This window comes from Dermochelys coriacea, chromosome 19, assembly GCF_009764565.3.
Source record: "Dermochelys coriacea isolate rDerCor1 chromosome 19, rDerCor1.pri.v4, whole genome shotgun sequence".
In the NCBI taxonomy this organism is placed as follows: domain Eukaryota; kingdom Metazoa; phylum Chordata; order Testudines; family Dermochelyidae; genus Dermochelys; species Dermochelys coriacea.
This window is the reverse complement of record NC_050086.2, coordinates 5,556,323-5,568,608: the sequence shown is the minus strand read 5'-3', so window position 1 is coordinate 5,568,608 and position 12,286 is coordinate 5,556,323. Positions and strand designations below refer to the sequence as shown.

General features: G+C 51.9%; 1 protein-coding gene across 1 annotated transcript in view; it reads left to right on the top strand.

Moving 5' to 3' along the window:
* Window positions 1-12,286, top strand: part of COL9A2 (collagen type IX alpha 2 chain) — a 46,373-nt gene that overhangs the window by 8,345 nt on the left and 25,742 nt on the right. Inside the window, 9 exon segments of the mRNA XM_043505925.1 lie at window positions 186-260; window positions 3,471-3,506; window positions 3,596-3,658; window positions 8,111-8,164; window positions 8,942-8,977; window positions 10,360-10,383; window positions 11,250-11,286; window positions 11,289-11,308; window positions 11,707-11,760. Coding sequence (XP_043361860.1) covers window positions 186-260; window positions 3,471-3,506; window positions 3,596-3,658; window positions 8,111-8,164; window positions 8,942-8,977; window positions 10,360-10,383; window positions 11,250-11,286; window positions 11,289-11,308; window positions 11,707-11,760 — 399 coding nt within the window.

The following is a 12,286-nucleotide window of genomic DNA, read 5'->3' as shown; positions in this document are numbered from 1 at the left end:
CAGAATTGTTCGCATGGCTGACGGTTGGAGCTTTACACCAGGCCTCCCTGTCGCTCTGAGCGCCCCGCCACCCTGCTAACTGTGATCTGAAGTCCAGATGTCTCTCCGGGTTAGCAGGGCCCTGAGCTCTCCACTTGAGGCATTCTCCTGACCAGGAACGTGCGCTTCTCTTTCCTTTTCCGCAGCAAGGTCCTCCAGGAGAGCCTGGCCCCCGGGGGCCCCCGGGTCCGCCAGGAGTGCCAGGATCCGACGGCACTGATGTGAGTACACAGCTCAGGAGCCAGAGCAAGGGATGGGGGGAAGGAGGGGGGCAGGGACAAAGAGGGGCATTGTGTCAGGGTACATAGTTGCACTTCCCAGCTGTGGCCAGCAGAGGGCGGAGGTGTGCATAGTCTGTGTGCTGAACCCCTGGTCTCTGTGTGCGGTAGGATGGGGCTCCTTCTGCAAAGATCCCTCCTCTCCTAATTTAGGGCCCCACTTGGCTCCAGTTAAGTCCATGATAAAATTCCCCATAGCAGCAGAATTGGGCTTGACATGCACACCTCCGCAGAGTCAGCCTTTGTCATGCCACTGGGCTGGCTGCAGGAGTCACTGGGTGATGTTTTCTGGCTTGTGGTATGCAGGAGGTCAGGATCATGGGGAACAAAGGAGTGGATGGGACCCCCTGGCTCATCCAGCCCTCTGCCATCACAGGCCCCCCGGCCATGTAATTCTATTCATGAAATTACCAAGCTTCGTCCTGAAACTAACCAGGTTAGTTTTCTTGTGGCTTTCACATCTATGGGTCTCTGCAACTAGCAGGGAGCTGCTGTTTTGCCTAGTGGTGGAAATAAAAGGCACAGACCCTCTTAAACTCGGAGAACCCAAACCCCTTCATTCCAACAATGCAGGGCAGGTCAGGGAAGAGAAACGGGAACAGTTATATTTTAACCCTCTCATTGCCAGCTCTTCTAGATTCGCCAGCATGCAGCTGCCTCTTTCCGTGTGTTTGTGCAGCGAGCAGTGCAACAGGACCCTGGTCCTGATTGGGGCCTCTGAGTTCTGTTGCAATACAGATAAAAATAAGGGCATCCACCATTGTGTCCTAAAGAGACACAAGGGCTCAGCATCGTCTTTCTTTGTCCGTTTCAGAGTAGTCTGGGCAAGAGTTGTCCCTTCTGAAGTCACTAGACTGTAGATCTGCAAAGGCTGTTTTTTCTGGGATACAAATTGATAGCCAGGAGGGACAGACTTGTCTCCAAGGGCCAGATTCAAGGGTCTTTAGATGCCTAAAAGTGCAGCTAGTCACCCGGTGAGATTTTTTTCAAAAGCATCTTGAAATCAATGGGAGTTAAGGGATTTTCCCAATCCCATTAGATGCTTATCTGCACCTTTAGGCGCCAAAATACCTTTGCAAATCTGGTTCAGAATGGTTAATAATTAAAATAATAACTGTATTTGCAAAGCCCCTCTTCCCCTGCTCCCTGGAGCCCTGGCCAAATCGCTCAGGGCGCTGTCAGAAATGAGTAAAATGTCTCTGAAATGTACCGAAAAGCAACAAGCCTGGAGTAAAGCCATCTGCATCAAGTGCCAAGCAAAGGGCCCGATCCTGAGGCTCCCCCACTCAGGCGGCTCCTGTCAATTTCAGAGGGAGGGTTTTGTGGGATTGAGCCCAAACATGAGAAGTGCAGAGGGTATCTTAAGGGAGGAAGAAGGGGTGGAGGGAAAGGGTCTACACGTGGCTCCTGCAGGGAGCATGATTGCAAATGCTGTTGCGGGAGACAGAAAGGGTTCATCTGGGGTTTGAAAGTGCAGGGGAAGGGATCGGGGCATTTGGAGCAATGGGGTGATTGCCTTCTCACTGGGGATGCAGTGGTGAGGTTTCTGAAGGGCGTGCGGTGCCTGAGGCTTTCCACCCGAGGCTCAGGGAGGGTTCCTGGAAGATAGACCAGGCCTGTAAGTCATCAAGAACTGACCTGTTCTCTGGGCCCAGCCCCTCCAGAGAGACGCACCGTCTGCAGTGTGGGATTTTGGTGCTATTTATACACTGAATGTAGCTGTGGCCTTCTCCTTGGGACCCACCCCCTGGAAGCTGGAAGCCAGGGTGGGGGAGGAGAGTAATGGCTTTTGATGAGCTGTCTCTCTTCCAAAATCCTGTGGAGCATTTGGACCAAGCCTGCTCTAGTCTCGACAGGCTGAATGCGGCCTGATTTGGGTGGTGAGCGTCATCTCCAGACCAGTGTGATCATGTGAAGCCCATGAAGGCTTCTTCTCATCTCGGGCAGCTAGGTAACCATGTAGTGCTGCTTAGGGCTAGCTCATCGGAGGGCTAATGATGCACCTTTCTTGGCAGGTTTAGAGAACCTGAGGCCTCCTGAGGGCTCTTTGCAGAACTGAAAGTCTGTTTCTCTTTTTGGGGCCCCAGCAGGAGTGGGTGAGAGGGGCTGGTTCAGACATTCAGAGGCCTGGTGCCTGTTGCTGCCATCCCTTAAAGCAGGACTGAAGTACTAAACTTCGCTTCGTTCCAATGCAGGCAGCCCCCTTGAACTAGCCAGCCCAGATCAAATCTGTGTTTGCCCCAGTGTCCTCGTGTTTAACACACCGGCCCTTGGGTGAGAAATACGAGTGAAGCCTGGGTTGTGAGGCGCCTTGTTACCTCGTCAGACAGGCCACATTCCAACTTCGGTCATTCTGCACCCCCTGAATTCCTCCCCCTGGTTTCAACTGACTAGAGCTTTCTTCTCACCCGGTCCTAAGCTGGTGCATTGTGTTCTGTTCCACAGCTGCCACATTCCATCCCAGAGGTGGCTGCCCTTCAAGGCAGGGTGGAGCAATCCCTTTAGGCCAGCAATTCCCAAACTAGCCCACAGTATGGCTCCCCTCTTAAAGTTAAGATACTCTTGAGCATGAATCCTGGTTCTAATCCCCGAGGCACCCAGAGACCTTGGTTGCAGAGCAGAGGGATATTAGAGCAGCATGCGGAGAAACCCTGGAGACAAACCTGCTTTACTGCAATGGGCAGGTGGTGCAGCTGGGATACACCCCCCTAGCTTGTATGTGCTTAGTTCCTCTCTCTAGTTGCAGCATTTGGGACCAACTCTCCCCTCCTGGCCTGCTGCTCCAACCTCTCCAGCTCACTTTGCCCTTCAGTTCCATCCCCTCCCCGTGCGTTCATTGCTCCTCCTCCGTCAGTTTTTGAATGACTCTTAAATGGGATCCTGTTTGAATTTTACACCGAAGAAGCAGCTCGGCAGCAGACCTGAGTCCCTGTGTGGTAACCCAGATGGGGAGAGGAAGCTGTTTGGAGACTGACACCTGCCTGGATAGAAATCTTCCAGCAGGGCAGATCTGCCTCCAGTCTTGGGGGTTGACGATTCTCCGCTGTGGCGGAGAAGGCACCTGGATGTGCTCCGCAGACCATCCATCCGGCACTCAGGAATGGAAGGCTCTGCAGATTCTTGGCTGTTTATAACGATCTCTTGTTTCCCTAGGGTGACAAAGGCCCGCCAGGCGCTGCTGGGACCCCGGTGAGTGTGCCACCAGCTCTCTGACATGCTTTGATTTCCATGCCTTTTCAGGACATTGACTTTAATTTTTCCCAATGTCTATTTTAAAGGGCTCCAAGGGGGAACCAGGCGTTCCAGGTCCGGATGGGCCCCCCGGGAAGCCAGGCATTGATGTGAGTACAATCCCTTTCTCTTCTTACGGCTGCTTACTAGATTACAGAGTTGCCTCCCATTCTGCACCTTTGATTAGTTGCTCCAGACTCCCCTGTTCACGGCTGTGCTTCGTGAACTTAGCCCTCGTCCTGAGCTTCCAGATCCCATCCCATCCTCAGGGATCCCGTTGTGTGCATGGGATGCAGGGGCTGGAGTCACAGATCCGCCTGGCTTATATATGAATATTCACAAACTGGATTCCAACCGCAAGGCTAAAAGGAAGAGGGTCCTGATGGGAAATGTAGTCTTTAAGGTAGAAGAAACAGCTGATCTCAGAGGAGGAAATGATCCTTCCTTCATGTGTCGGGGCAGGAGGAGGGGCGATGGGGATAAAAAGTGTGTGGGGGGGGTTGAACATTGTCGGAGGGGGAGTTGTTGGTGTCTGGAGCACCTCCCATAGGCCAGTGAGTAGACAGAGGACTTGTCTGGGGAGCAGAGACTTGTCTTGGCTCCCGCCTGTATGACCTGTGGAGGGGAGACCCACAGAAAAGGGAACGTGCGTAGAATGGCTGAGCCCGACGGAGAGCCCCAGGGGCCATCAAATAGGCGGCGTCAGGGCTCTCTGAAACAGCCCTCGTCCCAAAGGTGGGAGGGCCGGCTCGAGAAACAAGTAGCCCAGAGGGTGCTTTATGTTTCCAGCCTTGCTCAGATTATGCAAAGGCAGATGTTTGTCCACAATGCTCCGCTCGTGTGCTTCAGCACCCAGCCGAAGCCTCCCTGCTGCTCCAGTCATTCACCCGCTCACAGCTCTGCCAATGCTCCGTCCCAACCTGCAGCAGCACGAACCTGTTGCTAGTCCACGCCTGCCTCCTCACCCACCTCAGCTCTGCCCAGGCACCTGGGTCCTGTTGTGACGGCCCCCTGCTATTGCAGCCCTGGGCTCCCTCCTCCCCAGCTCTGCCAATACACCTCAATCCTGTCCTGCAGTCCCCTCCACGGTTCCATTCCTGGCCTGCCCTCTCATTTCTGCCATGCCCCTCGGTCCTGCCTTGCAACATCTGCTGCTGTTGTAGCTCTGAGAGCTGACCAGAGGTGGCAAGCTGTGCTGTGCAGTGCAGTGTGTTTACAGCCTGGGGAGATAACCGCTGACCCCCCCTGAACCCGTTCGGGAATTGGAGCAGGATCAGAGCACAGTGAAAGTGGAGAGGAATGGCTGGTGCATCCGCTCACGGGGCCAGCTCGTCCCTTTGTGCTAGACCCTGTGTGGGGCCCTGCTCGGTGGTTCTGAAGTGATGCAGCCACCTCATCTGAGGCCCCAGATCATTACAGGGAGATCAGAGGGCTGGGAATTCTCCAGCTGAAGGTCTTTAATCTGAGTGGGATCTTAGGCTATCTCTGATTTCTGGCAGCAGGATGAGGAGGAATTTGGCTGGGACTTATTCTACTGAATCTGAGCCTATTATTGCACTCAGCACTGTTTGTTATTAACTCTGTCGTGAGCCAGAAAGGCCCTTTAGAGACCCGAGAGGCGTCTTCTTACGCAGAGTTGCTTCCCACAGTCCAGCGGGGGCTCAGCCCTGCAAGCTGCTAAAATCCTTTGGACCCCATTCTGTTGCCTCCAAATCCCTTTGCACAGAAGCTCACGGTGTCCCTATTTGCAATGAGAAATCCAGGCTGACTGGAAGCTTCTCAGGCTGCTGCTGGTTACCAGTCTACCCGCCCCAATCCACCTGCTCCCTAAAAGGGCACATGGCCTCATGAGTTCCCCGTACAGGGCCTGGTCTCACTGAAATCAGACATCAGTGAGCATTGGATCAGGGTCAGAAACCCCCAGAACATAGAGGCACCAGGTACCAAGCCAGCCTACAACGCATATTTCTCTAACCACAGCTGCTGTGATAGGCCCTGATTTGGATCTCGTTTACTCCAGTGTAAATCCACCGGAGTCACTCCCAATTTACACTGGTGTAAATGAGATCAGAAGCCATCCCATAGGCTTTGTCTGCACTGGCAAAAATGAGATCTCTAATTCTCCAGCAGGACGGCTCCTGAGTGATAGCATCAGTAGGAATTGTAGTGTAGACAGGGCTCAGGGGTGCACCCACATTTTTATCACTGGGTTTTGGGGCTCACAGGGGCTGTTCATAATAACTGCAGGGTTTGTGGCTTTAAAAATGCTTTAAGGACTGAAGGAAAAGTGTGTATGTGGAGGGTGTGCACCTGTTTGCATGGTGTCTGTGTGTAGAGTGCGTCTAAATACAGGGATGGATGTGCTGGGGAGGTGGGTGTATCTATGTGTCTGAGAGCATGTTGATGTTTTATGCTGTGAGCAGGGCTGAGGGTGTTTGGGGCAGAGGGGAGATGGCTGGTATTAAGATATGTGCATTGAGGTGTTTGATTGAACTTGGAGGGGTACTGAGGGGAGTATGTTGATGGGGGGCAGGATAAGTAGCTAGCAGGGGGGTGTGGGTGAATGTACGGCCTGTTGTCTGAGCATGGGGTGTCAAGGGGTGTTTTGAGTTTGAAGCGTGGGTATGTATCTCCAGAGGGCAGTTGTGTTTGTGACTGAGAGGCAGAGCTACACAGACAATTACAGACAGGCAGAAACAAACACAGTTAAAGTATACAGTCCTATATATATATACATATATTTTGCAATTGGAAGCAATTTCTTAAACCTGTTGACTTCAATTCATGCCTTCAATAATAAATGAATAGAATAATAAACCTTATTACAACAATGTTTTATTCATCCAGACTAATTCTCCCACTGCAGATTTCAATTATTAGAATAAAATAGAAAAGAATTGGGCTGAATAGAGAGTCTTTCATATTCACTATGTAAGGGTGCTTTACAAAGAGCTAGGAATTAGACCTTGCAAAGAGTGTAGCTCAAACAGTCAGGGGTGGGTATGAAAACCTCCTCAGAGTGAGCCAGATTCAGATCTCAGTGGCCCATGCTGGTGTAAATCTGGAGTCACTCCAGATTTACATTGGTGTAACTGAGATGTGACTATGCATATTATTACATCTGTCATGTGACTCTGGGTGGATAACTAATCTATCTGTCCCATCTCATTGCAGTATCTGAACACCAAGTTAATGTTTATCTCAATAACAACGGACACTTGATTTGATTATTTTTCTAACTTTTATTTTATACCATTTTCGTTCCCTGTTGACTGCGGAGGAGTGGGGACCTTTGGAGCTGGGCTGGTTTCTTTACTCTGAGGACCTGATCCTGAAACCCTCAATCCCGTAAATAATCCTTGCTCACCCAAGGAAGGATTTGCTCCCAGAAGGGTTGCAGGATGGACCTCTAGTTTGTAACTTCCTCTCACCTGCCCTAGTTGCTCATTGAAATTTAATTCTCTGGTCTCACTGACTGTTATATCCCATCTCTCTTAATAAATAGGAGCTCCCCACTCGTCTGAAAACACACACACGAGTTATAAGGAATTCTGTCTCAGCAAGAGACTAACAGCCTCATTTTCAATACAGGAATGATGTGATGGCAAGTCATTTGCTGTGCGTTGTGTTTCTCTTCCTGATCCTGCAGCCCTCACACAGGGGAATAAATTCCTGCAAGCAAGACTCCAATCTCATTCCTAAAGTGGTATAAATCCAGAGTAACTCCACTGATTTATACTGACGTAAAGGTGGTTAGAATTTGGCGCAATGATTTCACTGGGATTACTCACATGACTGACACCTGTAAGCCAAGCCTGCTCATGTTTGATGCCTTCTTTGATGTGGACAAATATCCGCTAAGGTCTCAGTGCGGGATGCAATAGAGGAACTCCCACGTGGGATGGGAATACAGCACTCCCGAGGGCAAAGTCCCTTCTCTGAGACCTGTCCCACTGAGCTTGTGTCATGGGCAAATGCCAAAAAAGCTGAAATCTGTGGCCATGTCAACAGTACGTGGCACTGCAGCTGGGCTGCTGTACTGGTGTAGCGTAGACATTTCCTGCATTGATGGATGGGTTTTTTTTGTTGTTGCTGTAATTAATCTACCTCTCCGAGAGGCAGTAGCTGGCTTGATGGAAGAATCCTTCTCTCTGCCTAGCTGTGTCTACCACTGGGGTCCGGTCAACATAACTGCAGTGCTCAGGGCACGAGGGAGTAGCTAGTCTAATTTTGTCTAAATTTGTCTAATTTTGGCTTGAAAAGAAGGAAGGCTTGATGGGTAGCAGCAGTGGCATTGCTAAGAGGCAGGACAGTGGTTTATTCCCTGTGTTTCGTGGCACCACAACTTAGATCTAGGGCAAAAGCAACATTTCAACGTTTGCTGCCTCTTGTCTTCAGAACAGATGGACGAGCCCTTAGTAGCTCGTTAATAACCCAGCAAACCAGGTGGCTAAAACTACCCCAGCATAAATCCAGTTGCATGGAGAGCCCTACGGAATGGAAAGTGACAGGGAAGAGGGTCTAATAATGAGAATGACTGTCTGCCATCTCTCCTCCCACAGGGCCTGACTGGCGCAAAGGGGGAACCAGGGCCACTCGGGAGACCAGGGACTAAAGTAAGTAACTGGGGCTCTCGAGCTCCAACTCCAGCGCTGTCTTGTCCCGCCCTCCCAGAGGAGATGGGCGCAGAAGGGGGAGTTGGTGGGGGTGGTGAGGCCTGTTGGGTGGATGCCCAGTTTAGCCATGTGCTGGGGTCAGGGAATATTTGGAATCTAGTCAGGTGTGTCCAGGCCCTCAACGGGTGTAAAATGGTGCAGCCTCACGGATTTCAGCTTTGCCTCAGGCTAGGATCCTGGGCTGAGACCAACATGAAGGTGAGATAAGAAGCCACCCTACTCATTGCACCGAGAAGGCCCAGTCAGGATCGGGCTCCATTGCCCAGCCCTGTACGTGCCCAGAGTAGGAGATGTCCCTGGGGGTGAGCTTTGGTGCTCCCAAGAACAAGGGCTTGATTGGGCCAGTGAGATGTGGACACGCTTCCTGAAATGAGCGGAGAGTCTCATTGGTGCCAATGGGAGCTGAATCCGATCCAGAGTGAGACTAATCCTCCACTCCTGTGCACTATTAATTATGATTACAATAGCCGCTAGGTACCCTAGTGCTAGCCACTGAGCAGGACCCATGGGCTAGGCCCTTTGTAAACACACAACAAAAAGACAGTCCCTGCCCCAAAGAGCCAACCGTCTGCACAGCCCTGCTGAAGCCAATGAAGTGCTGCTGATTTCCGCCCATGGAGTGAGCCTGGATGCACATTTTAAAATGAATCTCCCCTGCCCCCCATGTCCCATTTCCCACCCTGACCTAACATTGACTCTCTTCTTCTGCCCTGCTAGGGCCAGCCTGGACTGCCAGGGCCACCGGGACTCCCCGTGAGTATCAGCTTCTGCCACATCAGCTGGTCAAAGAAGTCTATTGTTGTTGTCGTCGCCTAGTGGCCTGAGAGTAGGAGCCGGGGAACACTTGGGTTCTAATCCCAGGCTCACTTCGTAAGCGTGGGCAAGCCAACAAACCCCTCGGTGCCTCAGTTTCCCCCATGGATAGGCTCACACGGGCCCACCTCGCCAGAGAAAGGATTGCGACAGGCTTCCCTACGCTCCCCTCTCCCTGTGCCTCACCCCTGAGCTTAGAATGAGAGGGGATTTCAGTGTCCATGGCCCTTCCAGTCTCTGGCCTGCCTGCTGAGAGGGCCAGCCAGAGGGCTCGCCAGTGCTAGTGCCCGTCAGAGGGTTGGTTTTGTGCTGTGAGCCCTTGTCTCCCGGAAACCAGGCTGAGACCCCCAGCTGGTTCTTGCAGCAGAGGTGGCTAGCTGGCCCCTGTTGCTCTGTGGAGGTCGTAGAGGCCACACAAGCTGTCCAGACCTCTGTGGTTTTGTCGACTAAACACTCTTCCCCCATCACTAACGTGGCCTTCGTTGAGGGAGATCCCACTGCCACTACCGCCCTGCTCCATGAGCTGGTGCCTTATGAGCTGTCCAAACCTCCGGCATCTTTCGACAGACATCCCCGGGGGGGGGGGGGTCCACCACAGCTGTCCCCTGCAGTGCCCCCAGTTTGGCAAGAACATTGGAAGCCCCCGGTACCTCTGAGATCCATGCATGGAGGGACCCTCAGCATACAGATCTCCCCCTCCAGCAAGGAATAGGGGGCTGTAGGGAAGGTCAAGGAGCAGGCAAGCCAGAAGAAATGTATATTGTTCCCACTCTCGCCCTGTAGAGAGTTCCCCCCAGAAAATTAACACAGTCTTGGGCTGTGTTTGGTCTGAGAGGAAGGATGTCCCAGTGGCTAGGGTGTTAGCCTAGGATGAAGGAGACCTGGCTTCCATTCTCCGCTCTGTCACTGACTCTCTGTGTGATCTTGGGCAAGTCACATAGTCCTTCTGTGCCTCACTTTACCATGTGTAAAGTGGAGACGATAGCCCTGCCCTACTTCTCAGGGGTGTAGGGAGGGTAAATACATTGAGGGCAAGGTGCTCAGATGTTATGAAGGGGGTCAGCTGAGTACTGAAGCTAGCAATTGTACTTCCTGCGTAGTGGCAGGTCAATGAAGTTGAAGCCAGTGGAATTGCTCTGTAATGGGGAGCAGGGTGTGCCCATGTCCTTTGCTCTCTATAGAGTGAGAACCAGAATCTGACCCCCCCATGGAGTCACTGTGTCTCCCCCAACCCCGGGTGGGCAAAGTGGTGGTTGTGTTTTCTCAGCTATTGGCTCTGAGTCAGAGAATTTCAGCCCATTGTAACTTTCTTTTTGTTTCAGGGCCCTGGATTGTCGGGACCTCCTGTAAGTGCCGTGCTGCCAGGGCTTGGTTTGTGTCTTTGGCTGGGACGGGGTGGGGCAGAGAGTTTTAAGTAAAAAATTCTCAGCAGCTTGTGAGTGGGGAATTTATCTGCTCAGGGGTGGGAGAGATAGCTCAGTGGTTTGAGCATTGCCCTGCTAAACCCAGGGTTGGGAGTTCAATCTTTGAGGGGGCCATTTAGGGATCTGGGGCAAAAATTGGGGATTGGTCCTGCTTTGAGCAAGGGGTTGGACTAGATGACTTCCTGAGGTCCCTTCCAACCCTGATATTCTATGATTCTATGACTCCCATTAGCATCAATCCAGTGCTGTGGCTCTCCCCGGCCGTGGGAAAGATTTAACCCCCCGGTGTCTTAGTCTGGCCCTGCACATTAATACTGGAGTGGATCTAAGGATCAGAGATGAGTCCCAGGAAACAATGTAAATACAGTCACGTTAACGCTCTCACTGCCGGCCCATTATTATTCCCCTAAAACCAGAGCAGGGCAAGTATATGGCTGCTGCATTCAGCAGCAGATTGCCCCGTATTCCCATTCTACCCTGGGCAGGTACAGGATACATTTAGCATCACAGCAGCCTAAGTTCCACCCTGAGGTAACCTGTTGCCCCAGTAGCAGAGCAGGTGCTATCTACCTGCCTGGTCTGATTCCACATAGAAGGCACACCTACCGGCAAGCGCCCGAAGTGACCCTAATACATTCATTCTTAGGCAAAGGGCTTAAATCTTCTTGTGCAACAAGCACTTTGCTCTGATGAAAGATCCGCCTGGCTAATGGATATTGTTTCCCTATCATCAGCACATTTTGAATCCACCACGTGTGTAATGAAATGACTGTCCTCCTTTTTCCAAGGGGCCTGCGAGGGGGTTCAGGATTGGACTTCCTGGTGAATCGGAGTCTTGGGCCCTAAGGTGAGGAAGCACCTATCTGCGCATGCACCGGCTTGTTTCCTCTGACCCTACCTAGGGATGAGCCAGATTCTCAAAGGTCAGTTCCGGCTGCAGGAGCTCAGCCCCCTGATGGAAACACACCGTTATGGAAAGACTTCTACTGGTGACAGCCCTCTCAAATAGCTGGCTTCAGGGGGCTACTTGCTTGCTGTTCAGCAAGTTACTGCTTCAGTTCAAGAAGTAGGGGCAGCTGCATTTGCTGCTGAAAGTCATGGGTTCAAGCCCCATGAATGACTGAATTAGTGCAATCTCCATGCTATGTAGCCCCTCAGGGATACTGCATTGTTCTCCCTGACCTACTCTCTTAGTAATTGCAGCCTTTTGCATGTTAACTTTATTTTGGGGTTGCTTCTTTTCAGGGTGAACCTGGACCTGATGGACCACGAGGCCCCCCAGGTCTCCCTGGGAAACCTGTGAGTGTTAACCCATCTCCCTTGGAATTTCTCATCTGAGGTCCTTGAGTGAAGGGTGGATTAGGGGAGAGTCCTTGATCCATGGCCCCAGGATTGGACAGAACCATATGCATCAGAAAGGTCCAAATCAGAACTGCAAAGTGGCGGTTAAGAGCCTGATCAGGGAGGACTCAGCACCCCCGATCAGGCCTGTAATGCACTGCTGAACCCTGCTCAGCATCCACCTGCATGGGGTGGAGATGACCTGAGCTAATCAAGGCTCATGTTCGGGGTGTAAAGCTGATCTCTATGAGGGTCAGGAAGGAAATGTCCCCGTGCGCAGTCCCTCTGGAACCTCAGAAATTGTGCACTGCCTTAGACAGGCTGCTAGAGTCTTTGTGGAGTGGTGAGGAGCAGGATACCTGGCTAGACTTTTAGCTGGTATGAAGGGAGGTGGGTTAATGGATGAGATGGGCCAGTGTTTGGGGCTAGGTCTGATTAAACCCTCTTCATTTAACTGTGGACAAATCACAGCAAGGTCTGGTTT